The 24,457-nt window shown below is 39.6% G+C and overlaps 1 protein-coding gene across 2 annotated transcripts in view; it reads right to left on the bottom strand.

The window, feature by feature from the left end:
- Positions 1 to 24,457, bottom strand: part of TAFA1 (TAFA chemokine like family member 1) — a 505,381-nt gene that overhangs the window by 108,195 nt on the left and 372,729 nt on the right. The window contains exon 3 of one of the 2 annotated variants that reach the window (XM_077770591.1): positions 14,377 to 14,517. In XM_077770591.1, the coding sequence (XP_077626717.1) occupies positions 14,377 to 14,517 (141 nt within the window). The remainder of the gene's footprint in view (positions 1 to 14,376; positions 14,518 to 24,457) is intronic. The other variant, XM_077770592.1, reaches the window with a different exon arrangement.

Genomic DNA, 24,457 nt, shown 5'->3' with positions numbered 1-24,457 from the left:
GACTGTAGGCTGCATGAGGGCTTTGTTCACCATCATGTGACCAAGTGTTGGCATAATTCCTAGGATGCAGCCAATGCTTTGTAAATAATCATTGAATGAATAGTTGAGTTTATCTGGGAAGATCACAGTCAACAAAAGAATCTAGTACAATATGGTAAGCTATGGTAAATGTTGTATAGGATGCTTCAGGGATGCGGATGAGTGTATCTATTAGTTATGAGTGTGGTGGTTAGAAGGAGGGCCTCTGGAGCTCGTAGTTCCAGTTGGGTAACAAATTCAGAGTTGGATAATACAGGGTATGGGTGTGGAGGGAACATTAATGAGGGTCAATGTAAGAGTCTATGGCAGTAATGAAATTAGAGAATGGTAAGAAATGGAAGTATCTGAAATCCATGGGATGTGAATGATAACGGTGTACGTATTTGAGGGAATGCTTAGGTAAGGACCTAGCACACTTGAATGATGGTGTCATTCTCTGAGGAAGGGAATACAAGAAGTGAGCAGGTACCCTGAAACTTTGCTATCCATTCTTCTCATACAGTCTCCTACCTATCATTTCTAGCAGTTCCTCATTTGGGGCCCCAGATCTCCAGCTGCCATGTCTTAGAAGAAATGATTAACTTCTCTATGGCATCAGGTTCTTCCTCAATAAATTGGGGATAATAATAGTAACTTTCTTATAAGGCTGCTGTTTTAAGAATTACATAAATTAATACAGACATATTTCAGAAATATTGCAGGTCCAGTTCCAACGACCACAATAAAGCAAATATTGCAATAAGGCAAGTCAACTAACTTTTCTGGTTTCCCAGTGCATGTAAAAGTGATGTTACTCTATTAAGTGTGCAATAGCATTACATCTAAAGAACAAAGTACATGCCTTAATTAAAAAATACTTTATTGCTAAAAAATGCTAACCATCAGTGGAGTTTTCAGTGAGTTGTAATCTTCTTGCTGGTAGATGGTCTTGGCGCCATGCTGATGCCTACTGACCGATCAGGATGGTGTTTGCTGAAAGTTGGGTTGGTTGTAGCAACTTCTCAAAATAAGATGACAAGAAATTTGCTGCACTGATTTTCAGTGTAACATGCAATGCTGTTTGATGGAATTTCACCCATAGTAGAACTTCCTCCAAAATTAGAGTCAATTCTCTCAAACCCTGCCTCTAAATGTATATAACATTCTAAGTCCTTTGTGTCATTTCAACCATCATCAAGGCATCTTCCCCAGGACTAGATGCCATCTCAAGGGGCACATTTTTTTTTTTTTTTTTTTTGCTCGTTCCTAAGTAGCAACTCTTTATCTGCTCAAGTGTTCTCATGACATTGTAGCAATTCATCTCATGTTCAGGCTCCATTTTAAATTCTAACTTTCTTGGTATTTCTGCCATATCTGCAGTTACTTCCTTCACTGAAGACTTGAACCTCTCAAAGTCATCCATTATAGTTGGAATCAACTTCTTCCAAACTTCTGGTCATATTGGTATTTTGACCTCTTCAATGAATCACAAATGTTCTTTTTTTGTTTGTTTATTTATTTATTTTTAGGGAGAGAGAGAAAAGGGGAGGGGCAGGGAGAGAGAGAGAGAGAGAGAGAGAGAATCCTAAGCAGGCTACCCACTGTCAGTGCGGACCACAGTCCTGGGCCTGAACTCACAAACTGTGAGATCATTATCTGAGTCAAAATCAAGAGCTGGATGCTTAGGGGTGCCTGAGTGACTCAGTCAGTTAAGCATCTGACTCTTGACTTTGTCTCAGATCATGGTCTCACAGTTGTGGTAGTGAGCCCCATAATGGGCTCTGTATTGAGTGTGGAGCCTTCTTCGGATTCTCTCTCTGTCCCTCATTCACTCACACTTTCTCTCTCAAAATGAATAAATAAACATTAAAGAAAAACAAAAATGGGTCGAGGTCTTAATCAACTAAGCCACTCAGGCTGCCCTGAATCACAAATGTTCTAAGGGCATTTAAAATAGTAAATTGTTTCCAGAAGGTTTTCAATTTATTTTGCCCAGATCCATCAGAAGAATCACTATCCATGACAGTTATAGCCTTACAAAATATATTTCTTAAATAATAAGATTGGAAAGTCAAAATTACTCCCTTACCTATGGGCTGTAGAATGGATACTGTGTTAGCAGGTACAAAAACAACATTAATCTCATTTTACACTACCATCAGAGCTTGGATGATCAGGTGAGCAGTATTTTGAAAAAAAAAATCTATTATGAACAGATCTCAACAGTGAGCTTCAAAATAGTCAATAAACCATGGGGTAAACAGATGTGCTAACATCCAAGCTTTACTCTTTTATTTCTAGAGCAAAAGGAGAGTAGATTTAGCATAATTCTTTTTTTTCTAAGTTTCTTATTTTAATTCTAGTACAGTTAACATACACTGTTATATTAGTTTCAGGTGTATAATACAGTGATTCAACAATTCTATATATTACTCAATGTTCATCATAATAAGTATACTCTTAATCGCTTTCATCTAATTCACCCATCCGTCACCCACCTTCCCTCTGGGGGCCATCATTTTGTTCTCTATAGTTAAGAGTTTGTGAGTCTGTTTCCTGATTTATCTCTCTCTCTCTCCCCTTTGTTTTGTTTCTTAAATTCCACATATTAGTAAAATCAAATGGTATTTGAATTTTTCTGACTTATTTCACTTAGCATAGCATTAAATTCTCTAGTTCCATTCATGTCATTGCTAATGGCAAGATTTTATTCTTTTTCATGGCCGAATAATATTCCATTCATATATCTTTCTATATATAGATTTTCTTTATCCATTAATTTATCTATAGAGAGACACGTAGGTGGCTTCCATAATTTGGCGATTGTAAATAATGCTGCAATAAACATAGGGGTGCATATATCCTTTCAAATCAGTGCTTTTGTTTTCTTGGTATAAATACCCAGTTGTGGACTTACTGGATAGTAGCGAGACTTAGCATAATTCTTAAGGGCCCTAGGATTTTTGAAATGGTAAACACTGACTTCAACTTAAACCCCCCCAGCTGCATAAGCTCCTAACGAGACTGTCAGCCTGTCCTTTGAAGGATGGAAATCAGGTATTGCCTTCTGTTCTCAAGCTATGGGAGTCCTAGACAGTATCTTCGATTAATAGAAGGCTGTTTCCTCTACATTTAATACGTCATTTAGTGTGGCCACCTTCATTAGTTATCTTAGCTAGAACTTCTGGATAACTTTCTGTAGCTTCTACATCACCATTTCTTGCTTCATCTTGGCATTTTTATGTTAAGGAGGTGGCTTCTTTAATTAAACTTCATGAGCCGATCTCTGCTTCAAATTTTTCTTCTGCAGTTTTCCCACCTCTCCCATCCTTCACAGAAGTGAGGAGAGTTAGGCCTCCGCCAGGGCCTTGTTCTGGATTATGCTTTGGCCTAAGGGCGTGTTGTGGCTGGTTTGATCTTCTATCCAGACCACTCAAACTTTCTCCATAGCAGCAATAAGGCTGTCTCCATTTTTTATCACCCATATGTTCACTAGAACAGTACCTTTAATTTCCTTGGGGAACTTTTCCTTTGCATTCACATTTTGACTAACTGTTTCATGCAAGAGGCCTTGTTTTCTGCCTATCTTGGCTTGTGACACATCCTTCGCCATGTCTCACTAAGCTTAATTATTTCTAGCTTTAGATTTAAAGTGAGAGACATGTGACTCTTTTTTATTTTCCACATGAAAACTTATGGGTAATTATAGGATTATTAACTGGTCCCATTTCAGTACTGTTGGGTTTTAGGAAATAGGGAGGCCCAAGGAGAGGGAGAGAAATGGAAGAGCAGAGTAGGTCTATGGAGCAGACAGAACACACACCTTTATTAAGTTCACCATCGAAGTGGTGTGGTTCATGCTGCCCCCGAAACAACAGCACATCGAAGATCACTGATCCCAGAGCATCATATCAAATAGAATAGTAATGAAAATGTGGGAAATACTCCAAGAATCACCAAAATGTGGTGCAGAGACATGAAATGAGCAAACGCTGTTGGAGAAATGTTGCTGTTGCCACAAACCTTCAATTTGTAAGAAATGCAGTATCCGTGGCATGCACTACAGTGAGGCATGTCTGCACAGGTAGGACACAGGGGCTGGCACAGGGGAAGGCTCAGCACTTTTATGTCAGTACAATTAGCAGTTTTAAACTAATACTGTAACTAGTGACCCATACACTGGACAGGACTGTTTCCAGCTTACATGGATACACTTAACCCCCTCATTCACAGAGAAAAGAGAATGATTTGGGACCAATGATTGGGACCAATTTCCAGAAAGGCCCCAAGATGAAAGGTGATATCATGTGTGAGGCAGAACTATGATAAGCACTTGTGTCCTGCTTCGGTTTTCTCTTCCTTGGGTCCTGCTATGGAGCAATCTCTGCTCGGGGACTCCTCACAGTAACTTGGCTTCTCACTGGAGCCACTATGGATAGTGTTCAGGTTTCCTGCACTCCCAAGAGCGTTGATGAGAACAGGTGCCCAGCAGAAAGCAAAACTGGTATATAGGCCCCAAACAAGATGATGAATGGGACCTTCTGAGCAGGCACATGCAGGCCATTCTAAATCTGAAAAACTGGGACTTTCCTTTGAACAAGTGGCTGGTTAACTGTGCAATCACTTTACCAGCCTAAGTAATATTAGCTAGCATTGAATTTGAGCCCAGTGAATTTTCCACTGAATTCTTTAAATGATGCAATCATGGGAGGCGCCTGGCTAGCTCAGTTGGTGGAGTATACGACTCGTGATCTCAGGGTTGTGAGTTTGGGCTCCACACTGGGTGTAGAGATGACTTAAGAAAAAAAAATGATACAATAATGAAAGTACCAAATCATAGCAGGGATTATAAGTGAATGTCCTAGCACAGTTAGCAATCTAGTCTTATTTAGGTAGTTGGTGCATGAACTTTTCTTTCCACATCCACTCCACCCACTAAGGAGCTTAGGTTCCTCCCTTCACTTTCTGGAATTAATAAGCATCCTGGAGGTCATCTATGCAGCATGCAAGGCTAGGACACTGGTGGTTATGATTCCTGTTGGACATTCAGGGAGCAACAGGCTAGGTGCTATTTATGGATGGTCTTCCCAGGAAAACAACGAAAAGGATACGAAGACAGTGTGTTGAGCTATCACGTACAGGGCTCTCTTGGTGGGTGGTTGGATAGGTGAGTCTATAGGTGGTGACATGTCTCTGGTGGTAGTGGCAGACAGCCTTTATTCCAATGGACCACATTTTTCCACCCAAGGTTCCTTTCTTTCTCCCTCCCTGAGCTGACCCATCATAGTACCTTGCGGGGAGGAATAAATGAACTCACCCATTATATATCTGAGTCTTGGAATGGCTTTTGAACTTATTTGGGCCTCTCTTCTCTGGTTAGTGTTTTGTTGTTTGGATTGGAAGTAGGTCCTCAAAACTTCCACTAGCTGGGGTGGATTGAAGAATACATCATTAATTTTTCAAAATATTATTCATCTGCATAAGGCTATACAGGCTTCAGAAGGGGACATAAGTTTTACCACATCCTTAGATGAAGTTATCAGAACCTTCCACAAAGAAATGTACCAATATTCTGAGCGGCTTCCAGTGTTGTTGCAGAAAGACAGGGCTATAGATTTTCCTAGAAGTGTGAAATAATTCAGGAGGCTCGCCCATTATTCATATGGACAGAGCATTAATAACACAGGGTCCTGAAATCTTGCCTTATTTAGGCTGAAGCCCAGCTGGAGAGGGGCGAGGAACTGACTCCTTAGATTTAGAACATTTCCCCCCTTTTTGGAAAAAATAAGAATCTGTTCAAAGTGCTCTCATATCAGACAAGAACAGGTATTTGAAAAAATCTGAGGTTTTTGGAGATAAATGGAAACCAATGGCTTTGGAGCTACTTTCAGGAAATTTTCTCAATGAATTTGGAATTCTGTGTAACCAAGTACATTCCAGCTAGGTAACTGACAAGAATTTGGGGATGTGCCATACCATAATTACACACACACATACATATGACATACTACAAATACTTGTGCAGATAATTCTTTACTTCCCAAGTGGCTACATTAATGGACTTTACAATGGACTTACTATATTTATGTCCAAGTATATGCACTAAATATTCTTTCATGTATAGTCTTCCCATGGAAATGAGATCAAAATCCTTAGAAGATGTATTAGATGATACCCAAATGCATGAACCTGACCCTATTGAAGAAATGCAGGGCATGATGTATACATGAATCGCTGCTAAATAAAGTCACTGTGAGCAGTTAAAATGCATGTAATTTGTATGATGTTCCCTAAACATCCAGTCTCATTACCACATTTCCTATATATCTTCTTCTCTTCTGGTGAACAAAATAAAGAAAAGTGGCTAACCAGTGCATTTGTAAGCTGTTTATCACTAAGTATGATTTATATGTAATTTTTCTCTCTTTCTTTAATACTGGGTATTACCAAGCTTTTTATCTCTATTTGATTGATGAAACATTACATTTCAATGTTTAATCTGCATTTCTTCAACTGAGTGATGGTGAACATTTTTCCATGTTTAGCAGCCATTCTTTCACCAAAAGATTGAACTATTTAAGATATTTTCTTATGCTAAGAAATACAGATTCAGACCACTGTTTAAGTTAAATAACACCATTGTGACTTATCAGGTTGTATGTGTGTGTTATCCACAGGCCTGCGGCTGCCTGGATGTATTCTCTAAGGATGCGCAGAAGAGGTTGTATGTGTGTGTTATCCATAGGCCTGCGGGTGCATGGATGTATTCTCTAAGGATGCACAGAAAGCTGGTAACAGTGATTGCTTCTGGCAGTTAGTATGTGAGAGGTTCAGTGGGAAAGGGGAGAAATAGATTTACTCTTATTTTCCTTTCTCTGCTGTTTTTGTGTGCGTACATTTCTATTTATGCTAAGTTATGTACATTACTTTTATCTCAAAGAGCAAAATTTTTCTTCTAGAAAATTAGGTTTTTTTTTTTGTTTGTTTTGTTTTGTTTTGTTAATGAGACTAGTAGGGAAATGACTCTCATCCAGGAAGCACAGATTCCCTTATCTTCTGGGATCAGGCAGGTCACATCAATGGGCCACAGCCAGGTGTGTAATAGAAAGTGGAGAGGTCCGTAAGAAACTGGAGTGTCCCTTCCAAAGTCACGCAGTCAGTTTTTCCCATCTCTCTGCCAACCTATGGAATAGGTCTGAGGGTGGTTTCTGCCAGTGGCCCATCAGTTGACAAGTGCTGCTTTAAAAAATAAAAAATGATATCCATGCTTAGTTTTAGAAGCATGGGAAAATCTGGGGCATTGGGTGGCTCCATCTTTTAAGGGTCAGACTTCAGCTGAGGTCATGATGTCACTGTTTGTGACTTCGGCTCAGGTTATAACCTCAAAGTTTGTGGATTAGAGCCCCGAGTTGGGCTCTATGCTGACAGCTCAGAGCCTGGAGCCTGCTTCACATTATGTATCTTCCTCTTTCTGCCTCTACCCCTTTCAAAAATAAACAAACATTAAAAAAGAGGAACCATGGGAAAATCTGAAAGTTGAATTCCTGTTCTCTTCATTACGCAAAGGAACAAACACAGGGACAGACATTTTATTAGGTGGCACAAAAAGCTTTGTCAGTTCCTCTATATCCTTCCTCTCCTTCCTCTTGCTAATGTAGACTTGGGCCCCTCACATACCTGGGCAGGACCAGGTGCCAAGTAGGGGAGCAAAAGAAAATTTATATGTAATTCAGAAATTATGCCTAACTGTGCCACAATTTTACTAATGATGCTCTAGTAGACCCTCTTCAATAACAATGGGATCTCCCTTCAGAAATGCCTCTTGATGAAGCCAACTGAACTCACCGTCCCATCTATTAAACAAGCCAGAGTCTGAATTCAAAGAACAACGCAGGCTTTGAACAGAGGTGGTAATGAAGGGACCACAGAGTGCCGCTGTGCTGTGCATCCCTGACCCACCAAAACAATTCATTATCTTGGTTATTTCATTGTGTGGACGACAAGTAACAAATGGAAGAACCAAAATAGGTCATCTTCCCTTGTCCTCGAAAACGTTTAATATTTGTGAATAAAAATAAGGGCTTAAGCTTTTTCATACTGTTTGCTCTGGAAGGTCCCTAGATGATTCCCAAACTGCAACTGAGCCTGACATGTCATGGAGATATTATAAATCACATACTACCAAGACCTGTTGTGCGATGCTTGGCTAGCCAGTCTTAGGAAAAACACTGAGCTATTGGCAGAGGAATTATTAGTCAGTCTCAAAAGGCCTAAGAGGAATTCCTGGAAACAAAACCAAAAAGAGTGCATATTGTCCATATGCCATGGGCCATGCCATGAGCATGGGCCAAAGTCTGTTTCATGGAACATGGTCTACAGGATATGAATAAGTGTTACACGGAAAAAGGTTCTCTAGTCAAGGAAGTTCGGATCATAAGGGGTCAAAATTGAGCAGGTTTCTTGTCTACAGAACTTCTCAGAGACTTTAATATGCTATTGTATTTTGAATGGCTATGAAGGGGTTATTATATGAAGTATTTCTCATATATATTTCATAACATGCTGAATTTCAAACTTCCTTCAGTTATCAGACCTTTTTCTCTACCATGGCTGCTGCTAGGGAATATGATGGTATGTGGTCCAGAAAATTTTATCATGATTTTTCTAAAGAAGTAATCTCCAGAAACAATTTTTATAGATATTTTGGTTCTGGAATGTCTTATCGTACAACTTGAAAAAAATTCAGTCTCAATCTACCAAGTAGATTTCATTTTGTTAGAATTAGTTATAAACTATGAGAATGAAGAGAAACAATTGTTTGGAAAAATGAATAAAACTCTTGTATAGGTAGACGTTTTAATATACCTTCTAAGTACTCATTGTCTCATCTCTCTTTTACTCCTCGTTTTCTCTGACTCCCTTTTACTTGTCCGTCTTTATATGTCCTCTCTCACTGTATGTCTCCTTCCCTGTAAGTCCATCTGTTTTTCTGAGCCTGAATCTTTGTGTGTCATTCTTTCTTGCTTGCTCTTACCTTAAAGGCTATGTATGATGATGTCTTCTTATATCATGGGTTTTTGTCTTCACAGAAATAGGCAGGAATACGATTATTTTTCTATTATATTGACTGTACAGGAATCCTAGTTACAAACAAAAAATCTGAGATTTCCATAGCTGTGAAAGTTAAGAAGTTCTGTGATGTAAGCTAGTCACTTCTGGCTGGTTTCCAGTATAAAAAGACAACAATAACAGGCAATGCTTGTAGCAATCATAGAAATGGTCAGAATTCACACTGAATGAAAAGGAAAGGCCTATCAACTTATCATGTAGACTTTTCTTAACAAGAATGATGCCAAAATCCACAAAGAATGAAAAGACCTTCTCTACAAACCAGTACTTGTAATGATTTTTTTTCACGTATTTGTCTAGGTTACAAATAGACATACATTGCATGAGAATAAAATCCTAAATAGAGAAAACTACAAGAAAATTTCCCCATAAAATAGGCATTTTATTTCACCTCCCCATCTCCTTGACTTAAACCATGATATTTCAATGATTCTATAGAGCAGAAATCATTATTTATAAAAATGCTTCTAATTGCTCATGACCACAACCTTAGAAAGGGCAATTAATCAATTCTCTCTGACACAGAAAGGGAAGGGGCAGGTATGGCCCAAAGGACTGGATGTTTCTGAAAGGTCATACATAGTTGGACTTTGTCCTTCTTCTCATTTTGGTACCTGGCAAGAAAGGCTTTGGAAAGGAATGCATGTTTATGTTACACCCTTGTTTGTCCACACTTGGTACAGAGAGACCTGGAGTTAGATAGCTTGGACTGGTTTTCTGTCTCTGCTATTACTGGCTGTGTGATGGTTAGCAAGTGACAAAATCTCTGTGCCTCAATTTTCTGACATGCAAAATGGAAGTAAGAGAAGGAGATACCTTCAGGGGTTGGATTAGAATTAAAAGAATACGGAGACTTGAAAGACTTGAGTCATACATGGTGAGACTTCAAGAACATTTTAGCCATCATTTTTTTTAATGTTTATTTATTTTGAGAGAGAGAGAGAGAGAGAGAGAGAGAGAGAATCCCAAACAAGCTCCAAGCCCAGCAAGGAACTCAATAGGGGCCCAATCTTACCACCGGAAGATCATAACTTGAGCTGAAATCAAGAGTCAGATGCTTAATCAACTGAGCCACTCAGGGCTCTGCCATTATTTTTATTATTGTTATTAATGATAGTGAGGAACATAGCTTCTTTTTGGGTTAGAGAATAACTAACAAAACACAAGAGGGTGTGAATCAGAGTGTAATGATTTACTATTTGGTCAGAAAGATGCTAGGCACAAATCCAAGGGTATAAGACTTCTCAAAATCTGTATTAATAACTGTCACAAAATTGAGTAAATGTTAGTGTTGCGTGTTTCTTTTGGTATTTTCACTCATTAGGCAATAGAATATAATTTTTAAACTCAAAGCTCACTATTTAAAAATTTCTCCCAATATCCTATATTCTACTTTTGAATGGGTTGCTAAGATTACACTACAAAATGTATGTCCCATTTTAAATCACCTGGTCTCCGATTTTGAATAATACAATACATGCTTATTTTAAAATCATAGCTGTTTCTCTGGTTTTGAAAATGCTGTGGAAGGCAAGTGACCTGTAATTTCAGTGGAAAGTAAATAACAGCAATTGGAACACTTAATGGGAAATGCGCTACATACAACAGAATATATTCAGGACAAATACGGTGTATGGGCTGTCAACTGCTGTCATAGAGAGAAGCTGGTTTCTATCCATTTTTAGGCTCAGACAAAGAAATGCACAAAACATTGTAAATATGCCAAAGTGGAGGAAATAGATAAATCATTTATATCCACCCCTGAAGCCCCATGTAGTTATTAACAACAATGTTTTTGAAGAGTATGTTTTAAATTGGGAAATGTTCACTGCATGTTAAAGGAAACGAGTTGTTGGTAAAAAGTACTACAACATTTACATTCAATAAAATACCTACCATGCGAGTTTCTTTTTAAGGATGGGTTAAGTCTAAGAGGACATATACATGTTTTCTTACAAAGTAATGATATAGTCTCTGAGCAATAATGTCATGTATGATTTTAATGTATGGATTATTTCTGTAGTTTTCAAAGTTCCTATAATAAACATTAATTCCTGAAGATGACACCAGCATTGGTGATTACTTAGAAGCAGTTTTTGGAAAAAGTGACCCTAAAAGGCTACTGTGTTTAATCAAAATGAAGCAAGGCTTTGTAAAACAATGTGTTTTTCTAATTAGGACCCACACTTGTTAGTGAGATAGGAAATAGATGCCATCATTTTGCAAGCGCTTGATGGGAATTAAACATTATGCAAAACACACAGTACACATGACTTCCTTAATCCTCACCCCAAACTAAAGAAGTAGAAACAATGATCATCTCCATTTCACAGCTAAGAAATAAGTAACAGGCATATATGACTTGCCCAAGGTAATTCTATTAGTAATTGGTATAGCTGAGTTCCACTCATGTCTGTCTAATTGCACAACTTGTGATCTTAATAACTACACTGGAATTATTATTAATTTATATATGTGCTTCATTTTTAATTTACATGTAGAAATTTAGCCCATAAAAACAATTTTTTAATGTCTATTTATTTGAGAGAGAGAGAAAGTATGAGTAGGGGGAGGGCAAAGGGAGACAGAATCCCAAGCAGGCTCCAGGCTCAGTGCAGAGCCTGACATGGGGCTCAGTCCCATGACCATGAGATCACAACTTGAGCCAAAACCAAACTCAACCAACTAAGCCACCCAGGCATCCCCATAAAAACAATTTTGATCATAGTAACATGTAAACTTTTTTCTGATATGCCAATGGATTCAAGAATTTTGGAAGAGTTGAATGCTATAGAAACTATAAATCATCAGCTTGACCCTAGAGAATACTCTATATTTTATAGACTTTTGTTTCAAAGATAGGGACTAATAGCCCTCTTGTCTGAACTTACCCCATTAAAGGATTCAGAGTTTCTCAAGTCAAGCACACTTGTTCTGACAGACAAAATATTACCATCAAGTGGCTTAACTTCTCATAGAAACTTAGGGCCAGATGCCATTTCCCACTCTGCCAGCGTAAACAATGTATTGCTCTTTGCATCTTACTTCCAAATCCTAAAGGCAATTCTATTTCTAGATCATTAGTGATAAAAATGAACTGGAAACAAAATGGAGATTTATAGTTAACAGACTCAATGCTTTCTTTGGCAGACAACAAGAAACTATCATTGTTTTATAATGTTTATTGGCTTCAAGGGCCAAGAGTTTCCTCCTGCAAGTAAGCAAAGCAGCATTTCTAGTCTAGCTGCTTACCTTTCCTGCACTGGAGGTATCCTACCGTGCTGTCTGTGATCCTCAACAAGTAAATAATCATAGTTCAGGTTTTCAACCTCAACTCCACAGCTGTTTGGGGCTGGATAATACTTTCTTGCGGGGGCTGTCCTATGCATTGGAGGATGTTTAGCAGTATCCCTGGCTTCTACCAATCAGGTATGAATAGTACCCCTATAACTGCAACAGATGTCTACACCAAAAATGTCTCCAAATAGTACCAAGTGACCACTAAAAATGCCTTAATTGAGAACTTGCTGATCAATGTATATTCCCAAACCTGGATTTTTCACAGCCTTTAGAAAAAAGAAAAAAGAAAGCTTGGTGCATGATGGGCATCCTCTCTTGGGAGAGGGAACCAGTCCACACAGAGAAGAATGAGGAGAAGAGAGATCAGAAATAGTGTGTCTCATGAACAAAGAAAACAAGATGGCGGCTTTATAAACAGAATCCCATGAGGTTTCCTATAACTGGGCTCCCCAGGATTCTTCCATTTTCTTAAAAAAACAAATTTACTTGGTGTAGCTTGAGTGTATTTCTCTTTGTAACCACCATAAAAATGGAAATAAGTAACACAAGCCAGTCTATAAGGTGTCCTGCTCCATCTATATTTTAGAGGTACAATCATGAATCCTAAGTTAAGAGATTCAAGGGCTAATTGCTGTTGTGTGACCCTGAGCAGGTGACTTGCTTCTCTGAGTCTTGATTTTCGTACTGCAGAATTTGAAAATCACCTCAAACTTAGCTCAAAAATTATGAAAAATAAAGATGGGGAGAGATACTTGTGGTCCTTCTGAGCCTTGGCTCAAATATTAGGACATATAAAGTTGTTTTAAAGATGGTGGTCAAGATTTGGTATTACAGTTAGTTACTCTACGCTTAAGAGTCAGTCAAGCTACAACTTGTCAGCCATGGGGCCAATGGAACATTACATAACCTTTCTAAGCCTCTGTTTCTTAATGTTTGAAATGGGAGGAGACATGTATTTGTCTCAATGATTCCTGTCTTCTGGCCTTCAAGTCCTTATAGTTTACTCCCACATTGAATGGAGACAACTTCAATAACCAACATGATATTGTAGAATCAATGAAGTGTAACTAATGAGGTTAGACTATAAAAGAGAATGTTATTATGGCTTCTATATTGTTCTCTTGAATTATTCACTCTGTGGGAAGCCAGCTGCCATGTTGTGAGGACACTGAGCTCCTCTGGAGAGGACCACACAGTAAGGAAGTGAGCCCACCTGCCAAAAGGCTTGTGAGTGAGCATCTGAAAACCTTCCTCCAGCACCAGTCAAGCCTTTAGATCTTGACTGAAACTACATGAGAGACTGAGCCAGTCACACTCAGCTGAGATGAACTCCTGACCCACAGAACTGTGAGATAATGTTTGCTGTTTAAAGTGGTTAAGTTTTGGGGGATAATTTGTTACACAGCAATAGGTAACTATAATAGGATTGTTGGAAGGTATAAATAAGATGAAGCATGATAAGTGTTTAGGACACTGCTTGGCATATTGTGAACATTCAGAGAATCTATTTGTTTATGAATGTATGTGATGAACCCATAGCAGTGCATGGCATATAATAAATGCTCATTATATATGCACTGAAACAATGTTAGGCATTGTTATCTTTAGTACTATTGTCACCATCATCATTATATATTACCTCATCCAAAACTACTTCCCAAATGAATGGGACCCTCACATTTCTTGCCTTGAAAAATTATTTTACCTTAATCTTCTCTAAGAAAACATGAAAATAGAGCTGTGTGGCAATCCCAAAGCCAGAAAAACAAGAATTCAAAGTCTGCTGAGGACTGGCATTTGTATAGCCTTCTAATGCTTTGTATGTACCTTGTTCATTACCCTGAACCACAGATGAAACAAAAAATATCTATTGTGCACAGTGAACACCTCCAGAAACACCTAAGGATAGACGGAAAACTGGCTACTTACCATCGACGCAGGAAGGTCTGTTTCTTGTCGTTCCAGCCACTTTTCCAGGCAGACAGGAACACTTTACTGTTTGTGATCGCTCCTCGATGCGATTCTTATTACAACATCTGTGTGCAGCTATCACTTCACATGTCCCTCCTTCTGGCAAGACAAAAAGAAGAGGGACCCTGATTAGGAATAATTCAGGGGCCGTGAAAGCCTGTGGGGGTATGTGTGGAGGGGCTGGGGAGAGTAAGAGAAATTACAGAGATAGTTCCCATGAAGTTTAATTACCATGGGATTCTCTCCCATGCTGTCTCTGTCACATCCATATACATATGTATATAAGATTCTATACTAGGTATGTGCAGTCCTGGAGAAGACAGGTATTACAGCCCTATACTTCAAATTCACCAAAGAGCACCAATGAATAGCCCTCAAGAGGCGATGATTCTGGGCTGTATATACTGAGAAGTGGTGAACCAGTGAATGCCTGGTGCTAACACAAAATAAAGTCTACCTGATTTAAATGCATTATATTTTGGGAGCTCACTCCTATGCTATCTTTCCACTTAGAACTCTCTGAGCTCCCGCTTAATGACACGCAACTCACACTCCAGTGATACAGAACCAGTGGTGGCAGGAAAACTGTCCAGAAATTAGCTCTCCCTCCCAGTGCCTGCTCACTCTCGGTGGGGGGTGGGGCTGAATGGAAAATCTAGTTGGGGAGTCATTTCCCAAATTCAGATCTCATCCAAAAATGATAGAAAGAATTGCTGGAGAAAATAGGCATGTGCTTTAAACGGCATCTCAAATTACAGAGCTAGGCATATGGCTTCACTTAATTGTTACAGGTCAGCCATGCATTCAACATTTATTGGCAACCTAACGTATGTCACTCGCTACTAGGTTCGTAACAGGTGCACTGCTGGGTCTGTCTAAATGTTGGTGAGCATTCAGGTGCGTCTTGCCAGCCTGTAGGGCAGTTCTACAGGGACACAAAAGATACTCCAAGTACCCAGAAACCAGAAATGAACTTCTGCAATATCAATTTTATATTAGGAAGAATGTTTTTTATTTGACCAGAATGGACCTGTAACATTTAGGATCCAGCTGGCATAAATCCAGCAAGTATTTGTTAAGCCACCACTATATACAAGTCACTGTGTTGTAAATTTTTAGGGACATGTGTTCAGCCCATACACGGCGGGCACTTAGGAAACAATGGAAAAAAGGAAAGGAGGGAAGGAAGACAGAAGTCAGGAAAGACTTAAGACACAGCTCCATCCTACCCTGAGAACCCACAAAATAATGTAGTGATTCTCAATGCAGGGGTGGGAGTGGGGTGATTTTGCTATTTACCCTCTCCACCAGTGATATTTAGAAAAGTCTGGAGGGAGGTTTAATTGTCATTGCTGGTAGAGGATACGTGCTATGGACATCTAGCAGGTGAAGGCCATGTGTGCTGCTAAACACCTCACAATGCACAAGGTAGGCCACGCAACAAAGAGCTATCTTTCCCAAAATGTCGGGAGTGCCCAGGCTGATAAACTCTGGTTTAAAAGGAAAGAATCAAAAGAATCTGTGATTCACGTCAGACTAATTCTGCTTCCCCTCAGTTGCAGGAAGAGTTTGGGATCTTGAGCAGCCTGTTTTAGTCTGCATCTCAGCCCTGCCATTTACTAAGTGCTTCAGTTTCCTCATCTGTAAAATGGTAAAAATATTAACACCTGCCTCAAAGGGTTGGATGAGTACAAAACAAGATAACTCATGTAGAGGGGTTAGTACTGAGCCTGACACAGGGCAGAGTGTCCATATATGCTACTTATGATAATATCTGATCACATTGTTATTATATTTCCTTGGGAATGTCCTCCTCCTTTCTGCTTCTGTGACTGTGCGAATATGGTGTCTCCTAGAATACTTTCTCCTACTTCCCATCCTTCCACCCTCCACCCACAACTCAAATGCATTCACTCCTCAAGCCTTTTTTGAACTAAATGCAAAGGTCAGTTCCTTCGAGAACGTGTCCTCACTTCCGCCACTGCTCATTCTCTTAGCACCCTGCACATTTCCCCACACAACTCTAACTACAAGGCTGTGACCACAGGCAAATTGAAAGACTGGTCAGGGTCCAGGTGAGCCTTACTATCAACAACGGCTGTAGGTACACTATAACGGTTGGTTGAATGAATGAAGAAATAAGTTCATTACTTAAAATTAGCACCATAAGGCAAGTAGCATAGGTGGAAGGGGAGACCCATTTGTTTTTGAGGAATTTGAAAGGCTTCTTAAGTTGTAAGTTGAAAGGTAGAACTTCAGCAGGCTATGATGAAGGGAAAGCATTTCACTAATGTGAAAGATCATAGCAGTTTTTTAGAACAACCTTTTAATTAATTATAGAACAGTCAGATTTAGAGAAAATTTTTTAGGATAGTACTGCCAGTTCCCATATGCCATACTCTATTATTGCCTATTTTTAGTCTGCTAATGCTAACAACTTATATTAGTATGATACATTTGTTACAATTGATGAAGCAACACTGATACATTATTATTAACTAAAGTCTATGCTATATTCATATTTCCCGAGTTTTTACTTAAAGTCCTTTTCTGTTGCAGGATGCCACATTACATACAGGTGTCATATCTCCTTAGGTTTCTCTTGGTTATGATAGTTCTCTATCATAGTTTCAGACAGTCCTTCCTTTTTTGAAGACTTTGAAAGCTTTGAGAAGTGTTGCTCTGGTATTTTGTAAAAAGTCCCTCAGAGGGGATTTATCTGATGCTTTTTTTAATGATTGGATTGAGGTTATGTGCTTTCTGGAGAAAGACCACACAGGTAAAAGATACTATCAACAGGACTACCACTCTTGATGTTGACCTTGATCACCTGGCTAAGGCAGTGCTGGTCATATTTCCTCAATATAATATCACTCTCCTCTTTGCCTTTCCATACTGTCCTCTTTGGAATGAAGTCACAATGCACAGGCTGCACTTAGGGAGTAGACAGTTAGGCTCCACCTCTGTGAGGTTAGGGCAGCTACTAAAATTACTGGGAATTTTTCTGCATGACATATTTGTCTCTTCTCTCTCATCTGTTTACTTATTAAATCATTCATATCAGTATATACTCCAAGATGTTTATTTAACACACTGGGTTATAACCCAACACTACATTAGTTTCTTGCTCAGAACGGTCCAATTTTGGCCACTGTGAGTCCCTTCAGTTGGTTTCTGTGTTCTGTCTCCCCATATTGAAACTTCTCCCCATATTGAACCCCCTTCACCTCTTTTTTTTTTTTGAGCACTTCCTTCCTTTCTGACTCCACAAGATGCCTCATGTTCATCTTGTATATTTCCTGTCCCAGTTCTAGAACCAGTCATTTCTCTAAGGAGCTGGTTAGGGCATTAAAGAAATACATTAGGGGCACCTGGGTGGCTCAGTTTGTTAAGCGACCGACTTCGGCTCGGGTCATGATCTCATGGTTCGTGGGTTCAAACCCTGCGTCGGGTTCTGTGCTGACAGCTCAGAGCCTGGAGCCTTTTTGGGATTCTGTGTCTCCGTCTCTCTCTGCCCCTCCCCTGCTCACACTCTGTCTACCTCTGTCTCTCAAAAATGTTTAAAAAATACGTTAGAGTAGATAGAACTAAGGACCTGACATAGGATTAAATTGGAGAGAGCTTCCCTGTCCAGAAAGAGTATTCAGTGATTCTGTTCCAATAAGGGACAAATGGGGATTTTGAAGCCAAGAACTGAAAGGATCTAGATATTTTTCAAGAGTGACCATCCCGGCTGCTGTGTTAGGGAGGAATTGGAGAAGCGCAAGGTGGCAAAGCAGAAGAAACAAAGGGCCAATACAAAATTCTGCACAGGAAATAAGGGGGTTTGAAGATCACGGGAAGCGTATCTCACTGTTGCCACAGGCCCTTCACTGGGATGAGACTTAATGAAACAACAGGGCTAATCACACATTACATTCTTTAACCCAGATACAGGCAATCAGGTTGCTTTAACTTGTAATTGTCAGCTATAAGTACCCTCAATCAATTCAGTAATAGCTGGTTCTACACTTCATGAAAATACCACCAATGTTTAAGTCACCACTTGGCTTTAATGCAAGACTAGAGCAACATGTATGAGCAAAAATAGCACAAGCCATAGAAAAGCTTCTAGGATAGATCTTGACTCTCATTTGATTTACAGTGACAGACATACCAGATCATCCAAATTATTGCCCTGAGTTAAATAGTGGACAAAGACATGGCCACTGGAGGCCCAAAGACAGTCTCTCCCAACACTCCTGTAGATGAGCCAAAGGAACAGTTCTGCATCAACTCAGTGCTCACTGACATTTACTGAATTTTGATTGGCCGCTGGGCACTGTACTCAGCACTTCACCTACATTACTTACAAACCTCCCAGCAACTGTAAAAGGTTTTGCCCCTGTTTTACAGATGAAAAGCCGAGACTCAGAGAGGTGGAATAACATGTCCCAAATTACACAAGTGTGACTTGGGTCTGCTGGACTCCAAAACTGCTTATTTGAATCCTGTCCACAGGTTGTCATTCTTTGTTTGGAAGTTCTTGCAAAAGGAAGTCTGACACTAAACTGTGGAAGCTTATGAAGGTTAGGTATCCAACTCACTCTTCCTCCTCCAAATATATTCTGACCTCATTTGCTACTACTCTTCCCTCCATCTCTCTGCTCTAGGGACACTGGTTTTGCAAGCTATTGACGGAACATGGCCGGTGTTGTTCCTCTTGAGAGTTATTTTAAACTCAGGGAGGCAGTGCTCTAAGAAGCTCCTCTGATCTTCTTGACAAGTTGAACTATGCCCCACCTGGGGCAAATCTATTGGTCTTTCTCTTACTCTCTCTACATCTTTTCACAAGTGTCATTTTTTTCAGAGTTTCCCTTGACTGCCCAATTTAAAGCATAATTCTCTTAGAAAGCATTCATTATCTCCTTTATTTTGGTCCATCTCCTTATCTTCATCGCCTCCAGAATATTTGTAACTTTCAATTACTGTAAGTGATTTATTTATTAACCTTATTGTCTGTATGTCCCTCCCCCACCCCCTCACAATATAATATCCTCAAGGACAGGGACTCCTATTGTTTATTTATTAAACATTTAAATGGATATTTCATTTTATCTGCAAAGTAGTTCAAAGGTAGAAATTATTATCCTGATTTTCCAGTGAGGAGACAGACTTAGAGCAGCCAAATGACACAGCTACATAACTAGTAGTGATAACTATAGTCATATAGGAGCTAACCATTTTTTGACTACTTACTTTTTTTAATGTTTATTTATTTTCAAGAGACAGAGAGCGTGAGCAGGAGAAGGGCAGAGAGAGAAGGAGACACAGAATCTGAAGCAGGCTCCAGACTCCTAGCTGTTAGCACAGAGCCCGACGTGGGGCTTGAACTCACGAACCATGAGATCATGACCTGAGCTGAAGTCGGCCGCTTAACCGACTGAGCCACCCAGGTGCCCCTTGACTACTTACTTTTTTCCTGACACCATGATAAATACATTATTAATCTTCAATTCCTTTCATGCTTACTAAGGCCCAGTGAGGTTATGATTACCCCCATTTTACAGGAGAGGCAACTGACATCAGGAGCAGCTAAAAAAGTGGCCTATGCTTTAATGACCCAGATAACTGTTAACTGGCAGCATGTGGACCAGAGCCCAGATCTTCTGACCCCATATGCAGTGCTCTTTCTCCAGCCCTACTCTGGCACACATGCTGACATTTCTCTGAAAAGGGGAGGAGAACTCAGAGACTGGGAACTGACAAGTGCTCCAATTTCATTAAAACCTTGTGTATAAAGTCAGTAACCCCAGACCATGTCTTCCTCAGGCTCATGATGGATTTACACACAGGAAGCCAGAGGAGTGTTGCTCTAAATAACCAGCTCACCTGATCGTGACAGCTTGAACTATAGCTTCACTTTACACCGATTGGTGAGGTATGCCAATGTGGAATACACATCCAGGTTCTGGAGCCCACAGGACCCTAAAATTTAGAAAGTCTGATTGGACATGTCATACCCAAATCTCCTGACTCCAAAGTTTTATATTAGTGACTGACCTAGCCATAGTCAACCAGAGCAAGTTAATCTTTCAGTCTATCCAGACCATGAAATCCTGGTCCACTGACTTGGGTTGACAAAATAAAAATATGAGATCTTTGACAGGAAAAGTCCCGCTTATATCTCTAGTCCTTTGCTTGGAAGTTTTTAAGTCATGCTTTGAAGGGATCTATGAATTACCTAAGAGGGCTCACTTGTACTGAGGACAATGAGAAGTACTTCTAGTTGTTTTCAACATTGAGTACAAGAATCTATTTTTTAATTTGAGATGGGGAGGAGAACGGTGACAGAAGGGGGGGGAGCGAAAGAGGGAGGAGAGAGAGCAGAGACAGAGAGAGGTTGAGAGAGAGAGAGAGGGAGATAGAGAGACAGAGAGAGAGACAGAGAGCGAGAGCAAAAGAGAGAGATCAAACCTTAAGCAGGCTCCACACTCAGCATGGAGCCTGACACAGGCTCAATCTCGTGATCTTTGGATCATGACCTGAGATGAAACTGGGCAATCCACTGACTGAGCTGCCCAGGTACCCCAAGAATCTATTCCTTAAAGGAATGCTTCTGTAAAGGAAAAAGTGAAAATAACTTTGCTTAGCTGATGATCACTCTTCTAAAGCCAGTATCAAATGATAAATATTACTGGATGGAAGGGTGGATGGATGGATGGACAGATGGGTGATTGAACAAAATGAATGCTTAATATAAGCCTGTCATGAATTTTTAGTCAAATAATATGTAACTTACTGTTTCTTGAACAGCTTGGATGCCTTTGGCGTAGTAGTATACAGTAAGATTGTAAGATCAACTTCCCTCTCCCAATTTCTATGTGTTTTTTACTTCTTGGCTGTATAAGGAGCCCACATTAGCTTTGGTCTACTCAAGACACAATGAGAAGCTGATCAAATCCTGTGAAATGAAATAAAATTCTGAACTTCTCTTATAACCACAGGGATAGAATTTTTCAAGACTCTCTGGTACTGTAGTCTTATTTACCTATTGTCCTCATTAGCTGGCTACTTGGAAAAGGGGACTGGAAACCAAAATACTCCTCAGGTTTGTCCCTGATGATGAAAAGGAAGAGTAAGATTTGTCATAACCTTTTCTGGATACCAGAAAATTGTCCCTTTAAATCTATTTTATTTGTGATTTAAAGATTATCTAGTTAACTGTCCCCTCAAACCTAACTGCCAAGGTTATTGCAAACTCACAATGATAATATTTATCATGTAAATGTCTTTCAGACTTTTCTTTGGTGCCAATGCCAATCCATTCATAAATTGTATCTCAGTCCAAGTCAAAATGATTTCAAAATGATCTATGGCTGCTCACAGCAGTCATTTAAGTGCTCAGAAAATTGAGCTTCCCTTTTTTTGGCTTATGGATTATCTGGAAAATGGCTTCTTTCCTGCATTTCAACCAGTATCTGTAGATCCAGCACATAAGACAATGAGGTCATCTATTAGCTAATGGCAAAGAATGTGGCACAAAGAATAAGCCAGTAGAAAGGCTGTCTGTATTGCTCAGAAATTTCCAGATTATTACTCATATCATCACTAGATTTTGTCTATGGGAAAACATCTAAGATATAATATAAGAAATTAGTCTTGGGATGCCTGGGTGGCTCAGTCAGTTAATCATCTGACTCTTGGTTTTGGCTCAGGTCATAATCTCACAGTTCATGAGTTTGAGCCCCACAATTGGGCTGGCTCTGTGCTGGCAGTGCAGAGCCTGCTCGGGATTCTCTCTCTTGCTCTCTCTCTGTCCCCTCCTGTGCTCTCTCCCTCTCCATCTCACTCTTTGTCCCTCCCTCCCTCTCTCTCTCTCTCAAATAAATAAATAAACTTTAAAAAAATAAAAAAAAAGAAATTAGCCTTATATTCTAAATCGCACTTTATAAAGGGGCCTCATAGTTCTTATAGATTAGAAGGTAAATGTAGTAATTACCTGGCTAACATGGGTCAATTCAAAATGTGAGATGTGTTAGATGAACATCAATTGCTCAGTTCTCCTTCTACCACAAATTTTCTAAATGGTAGCCTTGCTCCTCATTCCCTTTGTCCACGTTCACCCCAGTGGCAATGGCAATGTCCCCTGTAGGGAAGCTCCATGGGGAAGCTCTCCACTTTTCCTTCTGCTTTTTCTCTTGTGTTTGTCAGACCTCTGAGTACATCACCAAAACCTATTTTTAACAGGAAGAGAAAGTTTCTAATATCCAAAATGGGCGAAAAAAGCATTTCAAGATTATTTCTGACAGCAGCAACTCTCTCTGAGCTGGAGAAGTTGAAAAAAAATGCCAAACCTGGTATGCTCCTGGCAATGAGCCCTCCTCCCAGCTCAATACATCACTGTCTTGCCCTGCACAGGTGAAGAAACACAAAGAAGATGAATTGCTAAGGGTAACATTTCTCTTAAAAGGAGTCTCCACTGATGACAATTATATGTCAAGATAGAAAGGGATAATGAAGTTGGAAATGACTGGCAAGCAGATGGCTAAAATCTTGAAGGTTGCCATTATAAAACAGGGTTTGCTCCCAAAATGGTCATCTAACAGAGCTCATATGAAGCAACTGGATTTCTCTGGGCTACAAACTGGGCCAGCCATTTAAGAATGGGCACTTCTGAGAAACTGCTAATGTCTAATCCTTTTCATCTGCCAGGCAATTTGACATTCAGTAGTACATTTTGGTGTTGATGGCTTAATGTCAATGACTAAGCATGGCCAAGCAACTCAAAATTATCACAACACTGGGTTTTCTGGGAAAGGAAATGCTAGGGGAGGGTATAAAGTCAGAACAGAAGAAAATAATCTTTAAAATAAGAAGAGAGAATATAAGTCTAAACCCTGTAATTTATTTTATATTTTTGCCCCCCATGCTCATCATTCACATCCTCTTTAGGTGTCCTTGAACCATACAGTGAGTTAGAGTCCCTGCTACGTGATGCTAAAACCTCACATAATTCTCCCACAATAATATCACAGTGTATTATTTTGGCATTTTCAAATGATGTCTTGCTTTTCCTATACAGGATAAGGGAGGGTAGCAATTCTTTTTTATCACTCTATCCCTAGTACTTGGCTTAGAATCTGGCCCATGTTTGGTCTGTAAATATTTGTTAAATGAATCTCTTGCTCAAAGGCTAGCTTTGCATCCCCATGGTACGATCTCTTAGAAAGCCTGAATTCTCTTCTGCAGTGTATTTCTCAATAAGAATGTTTGGTTCACTATGTGTCTATCCTGGTGGGCTAGATACTCCATGATGGCAGGGACCACATCTTGTTTACTTCTTTAGCCTTAATGTCTAGCGTAATAGTAACACACTTGCTAAATGACTGAATGATGAAAGAAGGAAAAAAAGGAAGGAAGGAGGGAAGGAAACAAGGAAGGAAGGAAGGAAGGAAGCAAGGAAGGAAGGAAAAAACAGGGAGGGAGGGAGAAAGGAAGGGAGGAAGGAAAGAAGTGAGGGGGAGAAAGAGTAAAAAAGGAGGAAATAAAAGAGGGAAAAAGAGGAAAGACTAATATAAATTAATCATCTTTGGGGGGGAACATTTCCTATTTGAATATTCATTATGTGAGCTTTTAAGAAAATGAACTTGAGTGGTAGATGTAACTTTTGCAAAGAAATGACCTAATGTACCTTCTAGAAAAATCAACTTGGAACTTTGGTTTGGGGAAGTGCCAAAATGTACAAAAGACAAGCTTTTTATTATTCTAAGAGAAATTACTGGAAAATGAAATACAGCAATTAACAGTCACCATAAGAGAAGCACCTGGGTGGCTGAGTTGGTTAAGCATCTGACTCTTGACTTTGGCTCAGGTCATGATCTCATGGTTCGCAGATCTCAGGTCATCAGACACTGTGCTGACAGTGTGGAGACTGCTCTCTCTGTTCCTACACCTGCTTCCATGCATGCTTGTGCTCTTTCTCTCACAATAAATACATAGACTTTAAAAAATAATAACTATGTGAAAACGTAAGCCCTCATTAATATTTAAGCCAGGA

The sequence above is a fragment of the Crocuta crocuta genome, unplaced genomic scaffold, assembly GCF_008692635.1.
Source record: "Crocuta crocuta isolate KB4526 unplaced genomic scaffold, BGI_CrCroc_1.0 scaffold126, whole genome shotgun sequence".
Lineage (NCBI taxonomy): Eukaryota > Metazoa > Chordata > Mammalia > Carnivora > Hyaenidae > Crocuta > Crocuta crocuta.
This window is presented reverse-complemented; position numbering and strand designations above follow the sequence as displayed.